General features: G+C 43.0%; 1 protein-coding gene across 2 annotated transcripts in view; it reads left to right on the top strand.

The window, feature by feature from the left end:
• Positions 1-21097, top strand: part of LOC137344429 (synaptotagmin-B) — a 536286-nt gene extending 515189 nt beyond the window's left edge. For both annotated transcript variants that reach the window (XM_068007395.1, XM_068007394.1), the window contains one exon: positions 20706-21097. In XM_068007395.1, the coding sequence (XP_067863496.1) occupies positions 20706-20912 (207 nt within the window). In that variant the 3' untranslated portion in view covers positions 20913-21097. The remainder of the gene's footprint in view (positions 1-20705) is intronic.
• The last annotated feature ends 3064 nt before the right edge of the window (positions 21098-24161 follow it).

Genomic DNA, 24161 nt, shown 5'->3' with positions numbered 1-24161 from the left:
CAGAGAGAGACAAAATATTAGGACTGGGGCCGGGCACTAGAAACAAATATAGCATCAGAATTCTAACGGACCAGAAGGGAGAAATAAAGCATTGGGCAGGTCGAGGCAACGCATCGAAATCCAGATTATAAATGATTCAGAACTTCTGTTAAAAGATGGTAGTTTTTGTTTTGTAATCACATATTTACAGTACTGTGCCTCCAATTGTTTCAGCGTGGGAGAGAATTTCACACTTCACTCACAGAATGAGCTGTGAAATTCTTTCCCATGGTGAAACAACAGAGTATAATTTGAGGAATGTAAGGAATCTTACAACACCAGGTTATAGTCCAACTGTTTTATTTGAAAATCACAAGCTTTCGGAGGCTTTCTCCTTCGTCAGGTGAGCGAGTGTGGGATTCCATGGAAGGTTACCGCATTTATAGTCAGAGAACAATACCTGGTGATTACAGATAATCTTTCCAACTGCCCGTTGTCAAGGCAATCAAAGTGTTCAGACAGAGAGATGTTACCGACAGGATCACCGAATATACAAACGGCCAGAACAAAAGACAGAGAGAGAGAGAGAGAGAAACATCCGAAAGGAAGAGAAAGACACAGAATGACCCGTTGTATTAAAAACAGATAACTTTTTTTCGCTGGTGGGGTTACATGTAGCGTGACATGAACCCAAGATCCCGGTTGAGGCCGTCCTCATGGGTGCGGAACTTGGCTATCAATTTCTGCTCGACGATTTTGCGTTGTCGTGTGTCTCGAAGGCCGCCTTGGAGAACGCATACCCGAAGATCGGTGGCTGAATGTCCTTGACTGCTGAAGTGTTCCCCGACTGGGAGGGAACCCTCCTGTCTGGCGATTGTTGCGCGGTGTCCGTTCATCCGTTGTCGCAGTGTCTGCATGGTCTCGCCAATGTACCGTGCTCCGGGGCATCCTTTCCTGCAACGTATGAGGTAGACAACGTTGGCCGAGTGACAGGAGTATGAACCATGTACCTGGTGAGTGGTATCCTCTCGTGTGATGGTGGTATCTGTGTCGATGATCTGGCATGTCTTGCAGAGGTTGCCGTGGCAGGGTTGTGTGGTGTCGTGGATGCTGTTCTCCTGAAAGCTGGGTAATTTGCTGCGAACGATGGTCTGTTTGAGGTTGGGTGGCTGTTTGAAGGCGAGTAGTGGAGGTGTGGGGGTGGCCTTAGCGAGGTGTTCGTCGTCATCGATGACGTTGAAGGCTGCGGAGAACATGGCGTAGTTTCTCTGCTCCGGGGAAGTACTGGACGACGAAGAGTACTCTGTTGGTTGCGTCCCGTGTTAGTCTTCTGAGGAGTTCTATGCAATTTTTCGCTGTGGCCCGTCGGAACTGTCGATCGACGAGTCGAGCGACATATCCCGTTCAGATCATCGACACAGATACCACCATCACATGAGAGGACACCACCCACCAGGTACATGGTTCATACTCCTGTGACTCGGCCAACGTTGTCTACCTCATACGTTGCAGGAAAGGATGCCCCGGAGCACGGTACATTGGCGAGACCATGCAGACACTGCGACAACGGATGAACGGACACCGCGCAACAATCGCCAGACAGGAGGGTTCCCTCCCAGTCGGGGAACACTTCAGCAGTCAAGGACATTCAGCCACCGATCTTCGGGTATGCGTTCTCCAAGGCGGCCTTCGAGACACACGACAACGCAAAATCGTCGAGCAGAAATTGATAGCCAAGTTCCGCACCCATGAGGACGGCCTCAACCGGGATCTTGGGTTCATGTCACGCTACACGTAACCCTACCAGCGAAAAAAAGTTATCTGTTTTTAATACAACGGGACATTCTCTGTCTTTCTCTTCCTTTCGGATGTTTCTCTCTCTCGGTCTTTTGTTCTGGCCGTTTGTATATTCGGTAATCCTGTAGGTAACATCTCTCTATCTGAACACTTTGATTGCCTTGACAACGGGCAGTTGGAAAGATTATCTGTAATCACCAGGTATTGTTCTCTGACTATAAATGCGGTAACCTTCCATGGAATCCCACACTCACCTGACGAAGGAGAAAGCCTCTGAAAGCTTGTGATTTTCAAATAAAACAGTTGGACTATAACCTGGTGTTGTAAGATTCCTTACATTTCTCAACCCCAGTCCATCACCGGCATCTCCACATTATAATTTGAGGAACAGTATTGCTAATCTAATCAATACAACTGATCCTAAAGATCATAATTCATCATAAACAAACACAATCGCAGCCTTGTAATATCCGTAACCTCCTACTGTCTATTCACTTCAAGTTGCATTTCCTCTAAAGGTCATTAACTTCTGGGAGCCAACTTTTGATGAAAGTAGGATGTTGCCATTCTACTTGACTGCCAACTACTCTCTTATGAGTAGTATAGATCCTAACAAGGGGATGGCATGCCGTCTAATACTTTAATAACAAAAGCCACGTAATTTAAAATTGTAAATTTGTGATAATGAATTCAGTATTTAGTAAAGGGAATGCATCTGTTAAAAACATTGTGCAACTTCCAAATGCCGCTCTAACTGAAAGAGAAACCATCTGCTAAGCAGAAGATGAGCCTGTGCACATCTAGAGGTGATTACCCAATGTAGAAAGCTTTCCTTTGCATTTCAGGCATCATTTCCTTAAAGTACTGGTGCAATTGCAATAATCTTTCACTTGCAAAGTGAATCTGAGTCAAAGTATTGATGCCTGAATTATTTTTTAATTTAGTATTCCTACACCTTTAACATATTAATGGAGCATTAATGTCCACATTTATTAATCAAGGACGCGTCATGACTGGCTGAGAAATATGATTTATTTTTCCATAAGGCTGAAAGTATAACGAGCACTCAGCTGTGCTGTCCAGGCATCACCCACTGCATCAGGAGTGCAAATGGAAATAGAAATTTAACCTTCTCCGCCTGGCGGGTATGGGCACACACACAGTTAAAATCGCCTCCCAAAACTTACCGCCCCATTCCCCCTCCATTCCCACCTATTGCCGTTTTAACTGGGCCCTTTTTTTAGGCCAGCAAGGTGCCCGCCTGGCTCAGGCAGAAGCTTCATTAATATATGCAAATCAGGGTCCTACGGCGTCATCGAGACCCCAATAAGCTCTTTAACCATCACCAACGCCCCACTCAGTAAGGCCCGCCAGGGAAGAAGTGGAGGCCGATATAAAGGAACATTTTCAACCTATTCTCGTGCAGCTAGGGAGTGCAGGAGTGCTCCTCCAGGCCCCACAAGGAAGGTCTGGCCACCAGTGGCCCTGGGCTCCCCCACTTCCCACCCATGAGAACCTCCCGACACCTCCTCCGCACCCCCTCGTGACTTGCCTAAGTGCTATTGGGTGGCCTCCAGGCTGTCTAATCTTCGCATAACAGCTGCCTCTTTTTGCCTGTTTCTGGTGGGCAGCTGAATGCTCGCCGGCCCCTGCCCGCCCTAAACCTGCTTCCAGTTAAAATACATCCCCCCACACTGTTTTTGGACTGTGATATACTTTAAATTTGATTGAATGTTACTTCAGTGTAATCTATTTTATTACTTCTATTTTGTATTGATCTCTCATTATGTTACACATGGCGAGTTGAAACCAAATACAGTGTTCAGTCTCAGCAGGGTTAGAGGGCCAAAGTAGGGAAGGAGAGAGAGGGGAAGGGATGAGGATAAGAGGAGGGGAAGGGAGTGATGGTGAGAAGAGGAGATGGGAATGAAGGGGAGAGGACAGGAGGGAGAGGAGGAGATGTGGAAGGGGAGGGGAAGAGAACCAGAGAGGGAGAGGAGGAGATGTGGCAGGCGGCAGGACAGGGAGGGGGGGTGGGGGCGGGGGTTCTGCCAAATTTTCTGAGCTGAATGGGAGATCGATATACTGCAGGGGTGGGGGTTGCCTGCAAAATGGTGGCGGGAATAAAGCATCAGGCAGGTAGCAGCGAAGCATCAAAATCCAGGTTACAAACGACACAGAACTTCTGTTAAAAGATGTTAGTCTTTATTTTATAAACAAGAAACATTTATCTCTCCACCAACACCACCAAAAACAGATTAACAACGACAATAATTTGCATTTATATAATGCTTTAATGTAGAAAAATGACCCAAGTTGTTTCAATCATGATCAGAATTAGGTGGATGGCAAGCCAATGAATGAGATATTAGGAGGACTGAACTAAAACTTGGTCAGAGGTAGGGTTTACGAAAGGTCTTAAAGGAGGAGATAGAGGTGGAAAAGTGGAGGGAATTCCAGAGGGTAGGGCCTTGGCATCTGAAGGCACGGCCACCAATGATGGGGCAAAATGGGGAGGGGATGCACATAAGGTCAAAGCTGGAGGAACAAAAAGTTTGGGGGGAAGGCTGGAGATGGTTCCAGAGATAGGGAGGAGCAAGACCATGAAAGGATTTCGACTTCAGGATCAGAATTTTAAATTGGCCTTTCCTCTTAACCTAACCTATGCCTAACACATTTCATCTGTTAAAACAGCTATTTGTCTCAGTTGCTGCCTCTGGTGGTCCTGGGCTGTAAGCCTGGGTCCACTGAGAACAAGGTTGATCTCTGTCTTACTCAGAGTAGTACTGCATTGTTCTCTGATGTGACAATGCCCAACAATGTACCATGATAGAAATAAGACGGGCATCTTTCCTGAGAACCAGTCTGCCTGTCATCTCTTCAGAGAGGCTGGTAAGCAGTTGAGCAAAGCTTCTGCCTTTTAGTCCAGCTCACTTCCCACCCTTCCCCAAGTCCATGCCTAGGGGGAAAAAAAATTGGAAACATCTTTCCTTTTTACGGCCCCAACAAATCAATTCTCTTCAAAAATAATAATTAAAACCTGTCAAAAATCCCCTTGCCATCTGAATGGAATTAAAGCCCATTCTTACTGCTTCAGCTCTGTACAGAACACAACAGGCTCAGTACCACTGTCATAAGGCACTGAAGATCTATGGGGTAGTTCTGTACCTCTGGCCTGCTGAACAGAATGGAAGTCATAAATACCAGATTTATTTCTGTACAATGTCTAGCCATGAACTTCAGCAGGGATTTGGCCTATTTTTAAATATTTCTATCTGATCACGAAGCTAAAAAATTTTGGCTTTGTGATCCACAATTTAAAATGGCTTGTATTTGAGTCTAATATGGGCCCATCTGTTAGGCCTGCTGAAACTGTGGTGCAGTGAGTGAGTGGGGGAGGGGTGTCTTTAGACCTCACACTGGCAAGAAAACAGCTGAATGATTCTGAAATATGAATAAAAATATCCAAGATTCCCAGACTACATGTGAACTATAAAATTACGAGGAATCATTTTAGTCCAAAAAATCCATGAGAAAGAAAATGGATTTGACATAGTGAAACCTTTGCAGGAAATAGATAAATATTTAATGACACTTGACTTAAAACAAGTTCCAATGTCCCATAGCTAAAGAAACACATGCATCTCATTTTATATAAAATTTCTTTCAACAAAGGCCTTTGTCTCTGTGCATCACATGGACATTAATAGTTTCAGTGATGAAACCAACCTCCAACAAAGCATCTGTTTTCTCTGAATGCTGTTAGTAAGTTGCTGTATCCATAAGACAAGGTGATGAAGACTGGGAAGCAGTGTTTTATCCCTGCCAGTAGTTTGACTTTCCTGTATGACAACCCCCTGTAAATACTGACACACTCTAGTGGACCCCTGTAAATACTGACACACTCTAGTGGACCCCCTGTAAATATTGACACACTCTAGTTGACCCCCTGTAAATATTGACACACTCTAGTGGACCCCCTGTAAATACTGACACTCTCTAGTTGACCCCCTGTAAATATTGACACACTCTAGTGGACACCCTGTAAATATTGACACACTCTAGTTGACCCCCTGTAAATATTGACACACTCTAGTGGACCCCTGTAAATACTGACACACTCTAGTGGACCCCCTGTATATACTGACACTCTCCAGTTGACCCCCTGTAAATATTGACACACTCTAGTGGACACCCTGTAAATATTGACACACTCTAGTTAACCCCCTGTAAATATTGACACACTCTAGTGGACCCCTGTAAATACTGACACACTCTAGTGGACCCCCTGTAAATACTGACACTCTCGAGTTGACCCCCTGTAAATATTGACACACTCTAGTGGATACCCTGTAAATATTGACACACTCTAGTTGACCCCCTGTAAATATTGACACACTCCAGTTGACCCCCTGTAAATATTGACACACTCTAGTGGACCCCTGTAAATACTGACACACTCTAGTGGACCCCCTGTAAATACTGACACTCTCTAGTTGACCCCCTGTAAATATTGACACACTCTAGTGGACACCCTGTAAATATTGACACACTCTAGTTGACCCCCTGTAAATATTGACACACTCTAGTGGACACCCTGTAAATATTGACACACTCTAGTGGACCCCTGTAAATACTGACACACTCTAGTGGACACCCTGTAAATACTGATACACTCTAGTGGACCCCTGTAAATATTGACACACTCTAGTGGACCCCCTGTGAATATTGACACATTCTAGTGGACACCCTGTAAATATTGACACACTCTAGTGGACCCCCTGTGAATATTGACACACTCTAGTGGACACCTTGTAAACATTGACAGACTCTAGTGGACACCCTGTGAATATTGACACATTCTAGTGGACCCCCTGTAAATATTGACACATTCTAGTGGACACCCTGTAAATATTGACACACTCTAGTGGACCCCCTGTGAATATTGACACACTCTAGTGGACACCCTGTAAATATTGACACACTCTAGTGGACACCCTGTAAATATTGACACACTCTAGTGGACACCCTGTAAATATTGACACACTCTAGTGGACCCCTGTAAATATTGACACACTCTAGTGGACCCCTGTAAATACTGACACACTCTAGTGGACACCCTGTAAATACTGATACACTCTAGTGGACCCCTGTAAATATTGACACACTCTAGTGGACCCCCTGTGAATATTGACACATTCTAGTGGACACCCTGTAAATATTGACACACTCTAGTGGACCCCCTGTGAATATTGACACACTCTAGTGGACACCTTGTAAACATTGACAGACTCTAGTGGACACCCTGTGAATATTGACACATTCTAGTGGACCCCCTGTAAATATTGACACATTCTAGTGGACACCCTGTAAATATTGACACACTCTAGTGGACCCCCTGTGAATATTGACACACTCTAGTGGACACCCTGTAAATATTGACACACTCTAGTGGACACCCTGTAAATATTGACACACTCTAGTGGACACCCTGTAAATATTGACACACTCTAGTGGACCCCTGTAAATATTGACACACTCTAGTGGACCCCTGTAAATATTGACACACTCTAGTGGACACCCCGTAAATATTGACACACTCTAGTGGACCCCTGTAAATATTGACACACTCTAGTGGACCCCTGTAAATATTGACACACTCTAGTGGACCCCTGTAAATACTGACACTCTCTAGTGGACCCCCTGTAAATATTGACACACTCTAGTGGACACCCTGTAAATATTGACACACTCTAGTGGACCCCTGTAAATACTGACACTCTCTAGTGGACACCCTGTAAATATTGACACACTCTAGTGGACCCCCTGGAAATATTGACACACTCTAGTGGACCCCTGTAAATATTGACACACTCTAGTGGACCCCTGTAAATATTGACACACTCTAGTGGACACCCTGTAAATACTGACACACTCTAGTGGACCCCTGTAAATATTGACACACTCTAGTGGACCCACTGTGAATATTGACACATTCTAGTGGACACCCTGTAAATATTGACACACTCTAGTGGACCCCCTGTGAATATTGACACACTCTAGTGGACACCCTGTAAATATTGACACACTCTAGTGGACACCCTGTAAATACTGACACACTCTAGTGGACACCCTGTAAATACTGACACACTCTAGTGGACACCCTGTAAATACTGACACATTCTAGTGGACCCCTGTAAATATTGACACACTCCAGTGGACACCCTGTAAATATTGACACACTCTAGTGGACCCCTGTAAATATTACACAATCTAGTGGACACCCTGTAAATACTGACACATTCTAGTGGACACCCTGTAAATATTGACACACTCCAGTCGACCCCCTGTAAACATTGACACATTCTAGTGGACACCCTGTAAATATTGACACACTCTAGTGGACCCCTGTAAATATTACACACTCTAGTGGACACCCTGTAAATACTGACACACTCTAGTGGACAACCTGTAAATACTGACACACTCGAGTGGACACCCTGTAAATATTGACACACTCTAGTGGACACCCTGTAAATATTGACACACTCTAGTGGACCCCTGTAAATATTGACACACTCTAGTGGACACCCTGTAAATATTACACACTCTGGTGGACCCCTGTAAATATTGACACACTCCAGTGGACACCCTGTAAATATTGACACACTCTAGTGGACACCCTGTAAATATTGACACACTCTAGTGGACACCCTGTAAATATTGACACACTCTAGTGGACCCCTGTAAATATTGACACACTCTAGTGGACCCCTGTACATATTGACACACTCTAGTGGACACCCTGTAAATATTGACACACTCTAGTGGACACCCTGTAAATACTGACACACTCTAGTGGACCCCTGTAAATATTGACACACTCTAGTGGACCCCCTGTGAATATTGACACATTCTAGTGGACACCCTGTAAATATTGACACACTCTAGTGGACCCCCTGTGAATATTGACACACTCTAGTGGACACCCTGTAAATATTGATACACTCTAGTGGACCCCTGTAAATATTGACACACTCTAGTGGACACCCTGTAAATACTGACACACTCCAGTGGACCCCTGTAAATATTGACACACTCTAGTGGACCCCCTGTGAATATTGACACACTCTAGTGGACACCCTGTAAATATTGACACACTCTAGTGGACCCCTGTAAATATTACACACTCTGGTGGACACCCTGTAAATACTGACACATTCTAGTGGACACCCTGTAAATATTGACACACTCCAGTCGACCCCCTGTAAACATTGACACATTCTAGTGGACACCCTGTAAATATTGACATACTCTAGTGGACCCCTGTAAATATTACACACTCTAGTGGACACCCTGTAAATACTGACACACTCTAGTGGACACCCTGTAAATATTGACACACTCTAGTGGACCCACTGTGAATATTGACACATTCTAGTGGACACCCTGTAAATATTGACACACTCTAGTGGACCCTTGTAAATATTGACACACTCTAGTGGACCCCTGTAAATATTGACACACTCTAGTGGACACCCTGTAAATATTGATACACTCTAGTGGACACCCTGTGAATATTGACACATTCTAGTGGACCCCCTCTGAATATTGACACATTCTAGTGGACACCCTGTAAATATTGACACACTCTAGTGGACCCCTGTAAATATTACACACTCTGGTGGACCCCTGTAAATATTACACACTCTGGTGGACACCCTGTAAATACTGACACACTCTAGTGGACACCCTGTAAATATTGACACACTCTAGTGGACACCCTGTAAATATTGACACACTCTAGTGGACACCCTGTAAATATTGACACACTCTAGTGGACCCCTGTAAATATTGACACACTCCAGTGGACACCCTGTAAATATTGACACATTCTAGTGGACACCCTGTAAATATTGACACACTCTAGTGGACCCCTGTAAATATTACACACTCTAGTGGACACCCTGTAAATATTGACAGATTCTAGTGGACCCCTCTAAATATTACACACTCTCGTGGACACCCTGTAAATATTGACACACTCTAGTGGACACCCTGTAAATATTGACACACTCTAGTGGACACCCTGTAAATACTGACACACTCTAGTGGACACCCTGTAATTATTGACACACTCTAGTGGACCCCTGTAAATATTGACACACTCTAGTGGACCCCTGTAAATATTGACACACTCTAGTGGACCCCTGTAATTATTGACACATTCTAGTGGACACCCTGTAAATATTGACACATTCTAGTGGACACCCTGTAAATATTGACAGATTCTAGTGGACCCCTGTAAATATTACACACTCTCGTGGACACCCTGTAAATATTGACACACTCTAGTGGACACCCTGTAAATATTGACACACTCTAGTGGACACCCTGTAAATACTGACACACTCTAGTGGACACCCTGTAAATACTGACACAATCTAGTGGACACCCTGTAAATATTGACACACTCTAGTGGACACCCTGTAAATATTGACACATTCTAGTGGACACCCTGTAAATATTGACATACTCTAGTGGACCCCTGTAAATATTACACACTCTAGTGGACACCCTGTAAATACTGACACACTCTAGTGGACACCCTGTAAATATTGACACACTCCAGTGGACACCCTGTGAATATTGACACACTCTAGTGGACACCCTGTAAATATTGACACACTCTAGTGGACCCCTGTAAATATTACACACTCTAGTGGACACCCTGTAAATACTGACACATTCTAGTGGACACCCTGTAAATATTGACACACTCCAGTCGACCCCCTGTAAACATTGACACATTCTAGTGGACACCCTGTAAATATTGACATACTCTAGTGGACCCCTGTAAATATTACACACTCTAGTGGACACCCTGTAAATACTGACACACTCTAGTGGACACCCTGTAAATATTGACACACTCTAGTGGACACGCTGTAAATATTGACACACTCTAGTGGACACCCTGTAAATATTGACACACTCTAGTGGACACCCTGTAAATATTGACACACTCTAGTGGACACCCTGTAAATATTGACACACTCTAGTGGACCCCTGTAAATATTGACACACTCTAGTGGACACCCTGTAAATATTGATACACTCTAGTGGACACCATGTAAATATTGACACACTCTAGTGGACACCATGTAAATATTGACACATTCTAGTGGACCCCCTGTGAATATTACACACTCTAGTGGACACCCTGTAAATATTGACACACTCTAGTGGACCCCCTGTGAATATTGACACATTCTAGTGGACACCCTGTAAATATTGACACACTCTAGTGGACCCCTGTAAATATTACACACTCTGGTGGACACCCTGTAAATACTGACACACTCTAGTGGACCCCTGTAAATATTGACACACTCTAGTGGACACCCTGTAAATATTGACACACTCTAGTGGACACCCTGTAAATATTGACACACTCTAGTGGACACTCTGTAAATATTGACACACTCTAGTGGACCCCTGTAAATATTGACACACTCTAGTGGACCCCTGTAAATATTGACACACTCTAGTGGACCCCTGTAAATATTGACACACTCTTGTGGACACCCTGTAAATATTGACACACTCTAGTGGACCCCTGTAAATATTGACACACTCTAGTGGACACCCTGTAAATATTGACACACTCTAGTGGACCCCTGTAAATATTGACACACTCTAGTGGACCCCTGTAAATATTACACACTCTCGTGGACACCCTGTAAATATTGACAGATTCTAGTGGACCCCTGTAAATATTACACACTCTCGTGGACACCCTGTAAATATTGACAGATTCTAGTGGACACCCTGTAAATATTACACACTCTAGTGGACACCCTGTAAATATTGACACACTCTAGTGGACACCCTGTAAATATTGACACACTCTAGTGGACACCCTGTAAATATGGGAAAATAGATTAAAGGGTAAGACGGTACATGAGCAGTGGTGTTCATTTAGGGAGTTATTTTACAACTTTCAAAATAAATATATTCCACTGGGGAAAAAAGGGTGTAAAAGAAATGACAGCCATCCGTGGCTAAGTAAAGAAATCAAGGATGGTATCCGAATAAAAACAAGGACATATAAGGTAGCCAAACTTAGTGGGAGGATAGAAGATTGGGAATTCTTCAAAAGACAGCAAAAAGTAACTAAAGGATTGATTAAGAAAGGGAAGTTAGATTATGAAAAGAAATTAGCAAAAAATATAAAAACAGATAGCAAGAGTTTCTATAGTTATATAAAAAGAAAAAGGGTGGCTAAGGCAAACATAGGTCCCTTAGAGGATGAGACCGGGAAATTAATGGTGGGAAACATGGAGATGGCAAAAATGCTGAACAAATATTTTGTTTCAGTCTTTACAGTAGAGGACACTAAGAATATCCCAACACTGGACAAACAGGGGACTCTCGGGGGGGAGGAGCTAAATACGATTAAAATCACTCAGGAGATGGTACTCAGTAAAATAATGGGACTCAAGGCGGATAAATCCCCTGGACCTGATGGCTTCCATCCTAGGGTCTTGAGGGAAGTGGCAGTAGGGATTGTGGATGCTTTGGTGATAGTTTTCCAAAATTCCCTGGACTCAGGAGAGGTCCCGGCAGATTGGAAAACTGCTAATGTAACACCGTTATTTAAAAAGGGTAGTAGGCAGAAGGCTGGAAATTATAGGCCAGTTAGCTTAACATCTGTGGTGGGTAAAATTTTGGAGTCTATTATTAAGGAGACAGTAACGGAACATTTAGATAAGCATAATTTAATAGGACAAAGTCAGCATGGCTTTATGAAGGGGAAGTCATGTCTGACAAATTTGCTTGAGTTCTTCGAGGATATAACGTATAGGGTGGATAAAGGGGAACCAGTGGACGTAGTGTATTTAGACTTCCAGAAGGCATTCGACAAGGTGCCACATAAAAGATTATTACTTAAGATAAAAAATCACGGGATTGGGGGTAATATTCTGGCATGGGTGGAGGATTGGTTATCGAACAGGAAGCAGAGAGTTGGGATAAATGGTTCATTTTCGGACTGGCAACCAGTAACCAGTGGTGTTCCACAGGGGTCGGTGCTGGGTCCCCAACTCTTTACAATCTATATTAACGATTTGGAGGAGGGGACCGAGTGCAACATATCAAAATTTGCAGATGATACAAAGATGGGAGGGAAAGTAGAGAGTGAGGAGGACATAAAAAACCTGCAAGGGGATATAGACAGGCTGGGTGAGTGGGCGGAGATTTGGCAGATGCAATATAATATTGGAAAATGTGAGGTTATGCACTTTGGAAAAATCAGAGAGCAAGTTATTTTCTTAATGGCGAGAGACTGGAAAGTACTGCAGTACAAAGGGATCTGGGGGTCCTAGTGCAAGAAAATCAAAAAGTTGGTATGCAGGTGCAGCAGGTGATCAAGAAAGCCAACGGAATGTTGGCTTTTATTGCTAGGGGGATAGAATATAAAAACAAGGAGGTATTGCTGCAGTTATATAAGGTATTGGTGAGACCGCACCTGGAATACTGCATACAGTTTTGGTCTCCATACTTAAGAAAAGACATACTTGCTCTCGAGGCAGTACAAAGAAGGTTCACTCGGTTAATCCCGGGGATGAGGGGGCGGACATATGAGGAGAGGTTGAGTAGATTGGGACTCTACTCATTGGAGTTCAGAAGAATGAGAGGCGATCTTATTGAAACATATAAGATTGTGAAGGGTCTTGATCGGGTGGATGCAGTAAGGATGTTCCCAAAGATGGGTGAAACTAGAACTAGGGGGCATAATCTTAGAATAAGGGGCCACTCTTTCAAAACTGAGATGAGGAGAAACTTCTTCACTCAGAGGGTAGTGGGTCTGTGGAATTTGCTGCCCCAGGAAGCTGTGGAAGCTACATCATTAGATAAATTTAAAACAGAAATAGACAGTTTCCTAGAAGTAAAGGGAATTAGGGGTTATGGGGAGCGGGCAGGAAATTGGACATGAAGCTGAGTTCGGATCGGTCAATGCCCTGTGGGTGGCGGAGAGGGCCCAGGGGCTATGTTGCCGGGTCCTGCTCCGACTTCTTGTGTTCTTTAGATTTGTGGTTGGGATCAGATCAGCCATGATCTTATTGAATGGCGGAGCAGGCTCGAGGGGCCGATTGGCCTACTCCTGCTCCAATTTCTTATGTTCTTATGTTCTTATGTACTGACACACTCTAGTGGACACCCTGTAAATATTGACACACTCTAGTGGACACCCTGTAAATATTGATACACTCTAGTGGACACCCTGTAAATATTGACACACTCTAGTGGACACCCTGTAAATATTGACACACTCTAGTGGACCCCTGTAAATATTACACACTCTAGTGGACACCCTGTAAATACTGACACATTCTAGTGGACACCCTGTAAATATTGACACACTCCAGTCGACCCCCTGTAAACATTGACACATTCTAGTGGACACCCTGTAAATATTGACATACTCTAGTGGACCCCTGTAAATATTACACACTCTAGTGGACACCCTGTAAATACTGACACACTCTAGTGGACACCCTGTAAATATTGACACACTCTAGTGGACACCCTGTAAATATTGACACACTCTGGTGGACACCCTGTAAATATTGACACACTCTAGTGGACACCCTGTAAATACTGACACACTCTAGTGGACACCCTGTAAATACTGACACACTCTAGTGGACACCCTGTAAATATTCACACACTCTAGTGGACACCCTGTAAATACTGACACACTCTAGTGGACACCCTGTAAATATTCACACACTCTAGTGGACACCCTGTAAATACTGACACACTCTAGTGGACACCCTGTAAATACTGACACACTCTAGTGGACACCCTGTAAATATTGACACACTCTAGTGGACACCCTGTAAATATTGACACACTCTAGTGGACACCCTGTAAATACTGACACACTCTAGTGGACACCCTGTAAATATTGACACACTCTAGTGGACCCACTGCAAACATTGACACACTCTCAGGAACCCTCTGCAAATACTGAAACGCTATTGTGGATCCCCAGCAAGTACCGAAACATCCCCAGAGACTCAGTGAACAATGACACGTTCCCAGGAACCCTGTTCTAACTTCTGGTAGTGCCAGTTACCCAAAGAAACCAGTGTCACCATTACGGAAATGTTTTATCATTATATAGCACAAAAATAATGAACTGGTAAGTCAACAAATCTGATGTGCAGTTATCATCCTAGGTTGGGTTGGCTGGTCTGAGAAATGGGGAGAGGTTCCTTTGAGATTGAAGACCATTAGGAAAGTAGATCATGTGACTTGCTTTGCTCCAGGTGTATTCAAATATTAGCTGTTTCAACTAGTAAATAGGTACTTAATATTTTTAAAATAAGAGTTAAATTTCATTCCATTTTTGTTGTCTCTGTATTTCATTTTTGTAATACAAAAGCACTATGTCACTCAGACCCAAGTACTGCTAAATCCACTCCATTACTGTAAAGCTGGCACAGTACTGTTTTGGGAATACACTAAAAATCATGTTTTCCTTCTGCCAACTTCATGCATGATCAACAGAACTTTTAATTCAAATAACAATTCACATTTTATTTTGGTTTTGGCAGGTCCTCTATGTTCCCATTTGTTGTGTGCAGGGAATGGGATAATTACAAATTTTTTTCATTTCCAGTACTGCGGTGCGTGTCGACCCTGTACCGCGGGTGCGTGTCGACCCTGTACCGCGGGTGCGTGTCGACCCTGTACCGCGGGTGCGTGTCGACCCTGTACCGCGGGTGCGTGTCGACCCTGTACCGCGGGTGCGTGTCAACCCTGTACTGGATTGACTGTAGACGCCTGTGGGAGTGTGTGTTGACCATGTTCTGAATTGTATACTGACCCTGTACTAGAGTGTGTGTTGACCATGTTCTGCAGTCTCTATAGACCCCTGTGCTGGAGTATGTGTTGACCCTGTACCACAGGGTGGATTGACACTGTCCTGGAGTGTCTGTAGACTCCTCCACTGGAGTGTGTGTTAACCCTGTTCTGTGTTGGCGCTGTACTGTAGTGTATGTTGAGCCCTGTACTACAGTAATGTCGATCCTCTACTGGAGTGTGTGTTGACCCCAGTGTTGGAGTGTGTGTTGACCCTGTACCACAGCATGTGTTGAACCCTGTACTACAGTGTGTGTTGAGCCCTGTACTGCCATGTCTGTCGATCCTCTACTGCAGTGTGTGTTGACCCTGTCCTGGAGTGTCTGTAGACCCCTCTACCGCAGTGTGTGTAGAGGGGTCTACAGACACTCCAGGACAGGGTCAACACACACTGCAGTAGAGGATTGACAGACATGGCAGTACAGGGCTCAACACACACTGTAGTACAGAGTCAACACACACTGGAGTACAGAGTCAACACACACTGCGGTTGACTCTGTACTGCAGTGTGTGTTGGCCCTGTACTAGAGTGTGTCTTGACCCTGTTCTTAAGTGTCTGTAGACCCCTGTATTGGAGTGCGTTGACCTGTACTGCAGTGTTTGTTGACCCAGCACTGCATTGTGTGTTGACCCTGGAGGAATAGAGCTCCATATTAATCTGCTTGTTGACACCATCCTCACACTCCTTGTGATAGTTCTGACACACTTGGGAGGTGTATGGACCCTGTATTGCATTGTGTACTGGTCCTGTACTGGATTGTCTGTTGACCTTGTACTGATGTGTTTTGATGTGTGTCTGAGTGATTTTTGCCTTGATCTTGGCCTGAATAATGAACTAATGTAATAAATGTTGGCTGCATTTTGGAGTGTGCAGTGGCCTTATTTTGAAGCATATATTTACCCTGTGATGTGACTGACTTAATATCACCTAATTAATGAACACACACTTTCACAACAAATTAATTAAAAATTAATACTAGACTGCATGAAAATATTAGAAGAGAAATGGGTTGTGGACAATTGCTGTGAAAACTATTTTTTTCTTCTGACATTCCCCAGAGAGCTTTATTTTTGCCTCTTCTCCGATAGTACAGAGATCTGCTTAGTGCTGCCCCTTCCTGTTAGTGATCTTTATTTATGGATTCTTAAATAACTAACAAAAACCAGACGAGGAAAATATTTTGTCAGTTGTTGTTTCCAAAACGGAAAATGATGCAAATAAGCTGTCTGGGCAAAGGAAATGGTGCTGGTTTGTATACAGCAGCATGGTGTTAGACTGGGACAGCACACCTGGAGCGACATGCAGTTGGTTGGCATTAGGTGCAGTTCAGTATGATTCTATACTACTGAATGCCCACACAGAAGGCAGCTGAAAGCAGAACAAATGGCAGTAACAGCTAGGTATTGCAGACAGTTAATGAGCTTTGTGGTCTCAGAGGAGCATTGATGATGTCCATGTGTCATGACAGTGAGATGTCATTTTGTGATGAGGTTCCAGTGCTTGCCCCTTCAGTGCAATCAGTGGCGTACTGGTCCAGGATCTATTTTATGGGAGACTCTTAAAACACAAGTGACAAATCTGTGACAACCAACTGCATCAGATATACTTGATTGGGCAGATTCAAAATATTATTAGAATTGTAAAGGACCTGTCTGCTTGTCACAGTTAGAAGGGTGGAAATGCCCTTTAAAAATAACTTTGCTGAAATGTATTTCTGAAAATCATGGCAGGAAACATCTAGCTGTTTCAGGCTCATTAACCACAACTGCCATTAAAGCAGGTTTTTCTGTGTGACTGATAACACTGATTTTTTTTTCTCCATGAGTAGAAGTGTTAATGAGGTCAAAAATATAGATTGAATGCAAATGAATGTCCTTTTATAGTGAAGCAATATCATGATGTGAGTGAAATAAAATACCATTCAGTGAATTCTTGCAAAGCAGAACCCTTCATTCGGCTTAAGATTTTTTATGTTCTGAAGTCACGAGATTAATAACTTCTCATTTGCAGTTGATTTTTCTTCACTAAGATTTGGATGATGGTATAATTCCCATGATTGAGGGCTCATTGGTGCTATTATTTCAATTGAAAGTCAAACTTTTCATTTCAACTTTTATTTGTGTAGCTATTAAAATTATTCTAATTTTTTTGATGACTTTGTTTTTGCACTTGAGTAATTATTAAAATGCAGTTGTCCCACACCAATATTGATATTTGGCAAAAAGGTGATAAAGTCCAAATTTAGTTCTACCGCTATTTTGAGATAGATAAATTTTTGGGCTCCAGAGGAATCAAGGGATATGGGGATCGGGCAGGAAAGTGGAGTTGAGGTTGAAGATCAGACATGATCTGATTGAATGGCAGAGCAGGCTCGAGGGGCCGTATGGCCTACTCCTGCTCCTATTTCTTATGTTTTGACAATAAAAATTCACTTTAGTGAAATTAAAGTAGATTAGTTGCTGCAAGGAATCAATGCTTGTAAATTTTGTACACAAGATATATGTAGTGACTATATCTTGAGTATTGAAACAATGACACAGCTTTTAAGCCAAGGACCATTCCCATTTAAATCCTAAAAATGGACCATGGTCATTCCAATTAACAGTGCCTCCTGGTGGCCAGATGCAGGATATTACAACATGCGAGGGGTCCGTGGTCCAGATTGTGTTGCCATTCCAGCTCGATGAGGATATAATGTGCAAGCAATTGCAAGTCCATAGTATACAGAGTTCAAGTTAGATCTCAAATTGCGAACAGCCTTGTAATTGTTACCAAAACAAAATACTGCGGATGCTGGAAATCTAAAATAAAGCAGAAAATTCTGGGAACACTCAGCAGGTCAGGCAGCATCTGTGGAGAGAGAAAGTTAACGTTTCAGGTCGATGACTTTCATCAGAACTTGAAGATGTTAGAGATGAACAGCTTTCAAGCAAATACAGAGCCAGGGAAAAAGGGGGGTGGGGGACAGGAAAAGAACAAAGGGGAAAGGTCTGATAGGGTGAAGGACAGGAGTGATTAAATGGCCAAAGGAGGTGTGAATGGTTACAGCAGAATAGCAGAGAGAGAGGGAGAGAGGGTTGCCATGGCCCTGAATGTGGTGGAAGAAAGGCAGTGGTGTGGACCACCCCGCCAGCTGTGTACCAATAGGGGATCTCCACCCCAAGCACCAACCCGCACCTCCTCCACTCTCAGTAGCTCTGCTGCAGCAATCCTCCATTATCAGCACCTGCTGTCTGAGTAATGGGAGCGGTGGTTAAGATCGAATGTTGTTAAACTCAATGGTAAGGCCGGAAGGCTGTAAAGTGCCGAGTAGAAAAATGAGGTGCTGGTCCTTGACCTTGCATTGAGCTTCATTGGAATAGTGTAGGAGGCCAACGACAGAGAGGTCAGAATGGGAGTGGGATGGAGAATTAAACTTGCAAGCGACCGGAAGCTGAGGGTCACACTTGCGGATTGAACTGAGTGTTCAGTATAGCGATCTACCAATGGTTTGGGGTCTCCCCAATCGCTAGTTCTCCCGGAAGGAGTGTTTGGGGCCCTGGATGTTGGGAAGGGAAGAGGTGAAAGGGCAGGTGTTGCATCCGCTGCATTTTCATGGGAAGGTGTTGGGGGTGATGGGGTGTCCCTTTGGAATGCTAGGAAGGGAGGGGAAGATGTGTTGGCAGTGGCATCGCTCTGGAGGTGGCATAAACGGAGGAGGATGATGTGTTGAATGTGTAGGCTGATGGGGTGGAAGGTGAGGACAAGTGGATCCCTATAATGGTTCCGGGAGGAAGGGGAAGGGATGAGGATGGAAGTGCGAGAACTGGGACCGACACGGTCGAGGGACCAAGGTGAGAGAGAGATGCTTGCCTGAGGAAAAAGGAAGACATTTCGGCAGCGCTGGTGTAGAAGATGGCATAGTCGGAACAGACGTGACGGAGACGGAGGAATTGGGAGAATGGAATAGAGTCCTTACAAGAAGTGTGTTGGGAGGAAGTATAATCAAAATAGTTGTGGGAGTTGCTGGGCTTGCAGGAGACATTGGTGGACAACCTATCCCCAGAATGGAGATAGAGAAGTCGAGGAAAGAAAGGGAAGAGTTGGAGCTGGACCATGTGAAGATAAGGGATGGGTAGAAGTTAGAAGCAAAGTTCATTTGTGGGCCTTCACAGTCAATGTCGGCCAGCTATTTGACTGCAAAGTGCCTCAGATGCTATTGCTCATAGGATACAAAGTGGGTTTTACAGTGGTGTCACTGGATAATAATGAGATTGGAGATCCTTGCTGATTTTTTCACCCCCTTTCTTTGCCCCAGCAGTTGTTGCAACCCGGGATCAGCAAATATAGCACAAACGAGGAATCAAACCTCAAACTTTGGTCCCATTGCTTGGCCTCGCACTGGGCATCCCCATTAACCAACTATGCCATCAGAGTCATGTATTTGCCGATTACAGTCTCTGTTCAGTTTATAAACCTTGCCATTTTCTGACATGGCTTTGTGTTTTACAGTGTGGGGTTAGGAAGCTGTGTACATATATTATATGTCACCCTTTTAAAAAAAAAATCTTCATGTTCAATTAATTAAAAACTTTCTCCAACTTAGCAACAGCAATAGAATGAGGGCATATGGAAGTTTTATTGAATGTTGTTTTCTGAGGTACGATGTTCTTCAGTCCTTCTTTATCTCTGTGATAAGATGACACTAGTGAAAAGTAACATCTGCAGTCAACTATAGGGTCAGTGAGGTCTTTGCTGCACCTTTACACAGAAATACGCCACAACTGATTACAGGGAAGCAGTCTCCAGTGTGCTTCGTATAATCAGCATCAATTCTGCTTCTAATAAATCCACCAGAAGCATGCCTAACTGAGATTACAGGAATAGACTTTTTCCCCTATCGTTTTACTGAGCTCAAAATCGGTACCTAGAAGTAAATTGTTATGAAATGATGATTGCTTTAAATACACCCAGTCAGTAGTGGCACACAAAAATTGTCTTTTTTTTTAACACGCAGAAAGTCCAGGTTTGCGTCACAGTGTTGGACTACGACAAGATCGGAAAGAACGATGCCATCGGCAAGATATTTGTCGGCAGCAACGCCTCGGGCACAGAGCTACGACACTGGTCAGACATGCTGGCGAATCCCAGGCGGCCTATTGCACAGTGGCACTCTCTAAAACCAGAGGAAGAGGTCAATGCAGCTCTTGGCCACAAGAAGTGAAATCATTCCCATCGTCCCACAAACTTCTCATTGATCAGATGCTATCAATACCTCAGTTATGCACCATTCTCCATTAACCCTTTGGGGGTTACTGTAGCATCTTTGCACCATGACAAATATATATGCAAGTTTGATGTGTTTTGTATTTTTTTTTTTCATTTTTAAGACTACTGTTACAAAAAGTGTTATGGAATTTGTGTTTTGTACTTTAGAACCTCTACACTCAAACCTTATAATTTTACACAATCTTGCAGTTAATTATTGATGGGATATCTATGTTTTGAAAGGTGCAAGAAAATCCAGTACTCAAAGGGTTAAGACATGATTAATTTTGGTACACACTAATCACCATAGTTCTGAACAAATAAATAAGCCATCTGAACCTCCAAGTTGTATTCCAAATTTCCCTAAATGCTCACTTCTACTTTCTGCAGTTTTAGCTCTATATGAAACTCTTGTTGATAATGCATGATGATAATCTACTGTAAATAGCAGCATGTTCAATGCAAACTCTTGTGTAGGTGTAAGTTGTCCATGGTTTACAATCACATGCATCTGCTATATATTTTTATGATGATGCTTGTATTTTACATGATTTGAATGGACTGGAACAAGCTGAAGTGAAAGCCAGTCACCTGATTCACACCCAAAGACTGGTAGAGCATTGACATCACATCATGGTACTAAAGTAAAGCCTTTGGTGGCCCACCAACCTGGTGAAAGCTGCCATTCCAAACTGTTGTTAATACGCAACTGACTGTTCACTAAGGGATGCTGCAGAGGCCTTTTGTTAAGTCATGTCTGGCTAAGAGGCTTTTGTTTTGGTATAAAAATCAGCTATTGTGTTTAGGTAGAAGTCTCAAAGGACATAAGCCCTTACATACCAAGTTCCCAGAAAATGTCATGGAAGTTCTGTAGGGGACTATAATGCACTTTCAGAAATATCTGTCTGGGTGCATAAAATCTGAACAAGGATAACAAACCATAGTGATATGGCTGTCTACCGGGGACATAATAACCTTTTAGAGACCGGAAAGTTCATATCCCTCATAGGCTTCCACCTTGCGTTAATGGCAGTCCAAATCAGGTTGGCTTTCATGGTAGAGATATTTCTCAAACTGCATGCTAGTCCCTTATAGGCACCTATAACACAGTCCACATCTGTTCAATTCAAATAGAACTTCACTCATCCTGATCAGGAGTGCATTGACCATGACTTTACAGCAATTATATGCAGTTGAACGATTTTTGTTCTAAAGCAAAACAGAAGTTGCCTACCTGGAAAAGCTTGTTTTATTTCCGTAGAATCCAGAGAGCTACTCTGAAAACCAATTTCACTTCAATAGGAGCCTCGTACACCTAAAATTTAAAGAAAAATAAGATTTTGTACTTATGGATTCAAGTCAGATTCGAATGAGTTTGGTGGGACAACATGGAATTTGGGAGGAGGATATTCTACATAATACGTTAATCAGAGATGTAAGACAGGTCTAATATTCGGTTTATGGGAAAATGATTTGCATAATTTACACAGTGAAATCTCATAACTATTTATTATTCGTGTCACTCAGGTTGAGACGAAAAGAATATAGTAACAGGATGTTAGCAAGGCACAGACTGTCCCCCTGCGCCCCCCCACCCCCATCTCCCTGATATGTGATGTTGCACTTTGCCAGTCTGCTGCTGCTGTTCACAGTGCATACTGTTAGGACAGGAACGATTGCTGAATGCAATGTAATGTTAACATTAACTCAAGAAGAATAAAATGCACTGATGTCTTTAAGGTTACAAAATGACTGAAGAAGTTATCGTGCATTGCAATTTTGATAGTCAAAATTGATGGTCTGTTTGTACAGTAACAAATCTTACTAATGAAACTGCCTAGGACTGAATTTTTTGATGGATTATTATAATATTACCTTTCGCTTTAAAAAGATTGCAATCATTAAAGTTTTACTGTACAGAGACACATTAATATTAATGTCCTTAAGCTCTTTTTTTGCCATTAGTCATGCTGGCTGGCTGCTTGATATTAAGCTGATGTTGAGTGAGGTGTACTTCTTCCTGTTTTTACAAAATGAGAAAAGTAAACTTATATGGCACCCCTCACTATGATACTCTGTTATGGAAGGAGCAATCTTTGTTACAGTACGAGTGGTGTTGCTGTCCTCCAGCAATAAGTACAATTCATAATCCCTCTCCCGCATCCACCTCCACCTCCTCCCCCCTCAACCCATGCCATTCCAATGTGCACTTGTGATTTTCATTTGAATTTCTGCACACTGGAGGGTTTGGATGGGAGGAGATGTTCTTACAAATGAATTCTGTAAATATTTCAGCCAAAGTCTTGCTGAACATGCAAGTAAATGATAGCACGAGCCTTTGTGATTATTTGATTCGCTCGTCAGAAAGTTGAAACACCTCATTTACTGGTACGCAAGCTTTGTTGTCCATACTGTTTCCTGTAGCTGGTAGACTAAGAGATACTGGCACATCCAAATAGCTGCTTCCTTCAGGCACCGTCAGGCAATCACATTGCTCCAGGCAAATAGCCCAGTTTGACCAAGTATCTTTGTACGCACTGAAGCCACTAATAATGAGAGGGAATGTATATGCCTTTGCACACATTTCTGAGGAAGCTGATGAGGCATAATTCAGTGGCTTTGAAAGCTCACTTTACATATCTGTTAAGTCTCAATAAAATATTGAGCAACAGCAATTTTGATGACGATGGGAATCAACTTCATTTCTTGGAAGGTTTTTGTACAAAACAGCATTGAGTATCACTGGGACACTTTCATGTAAATTTCTGCAAAAGTATATTTCAAATAAGTGCATACAATTTCATAGAAAATAGGTCATTATATAAGAAGGGTTTTCTTGTAATTGCGTGAGTTTGGTGAGATATTTTCTTATCTCCTGTAGACATTTATAAAACTAAAATAATGAGTTAGTAAGTGCCATAGAGCTGTGTAATTGTCCTTGTTAGACATAGATCTGTCAATCATGTTGAGGAATGGAATTTAATGCTGCTGGTTTGTGGAAGCTTTCTTTGTTGGGTGCAATTTTGACGTCTGCTGCCTTGCTGAAGGTGTCAGAGTCGGAACTCTTGGCTGACAGTTTATTGTGCCTAAGTGTCATTAACCTAAAGCTGCTGAGTTATCAGATAATGATCACATTGTGATTTGGATTGACTTGAAAATTGAACAGTGGAGAACTGAAGGCATAAAAATGGCTCCTAGAACCAAC

Source organism: Heptranchias perlo, chromosome 27 (genome assembly GCF_035084215.1).
Source record: "Heptranchias perlo isolate sHepPer1 chromosome 27, sHepPer1.hap1, whole genome shotgun sequence".
NCBI classification, from domain to species: domain Eukaryota; kingdom Metazoa; phylum Chordata; class Chondrichthyes; order Hexanchiformes; family Hexanchidae; genus Heptranchias; species Heptranchias perlo.
This window is presented reverse-complemented; position numbering and strand designations above follow the sequence as displayed.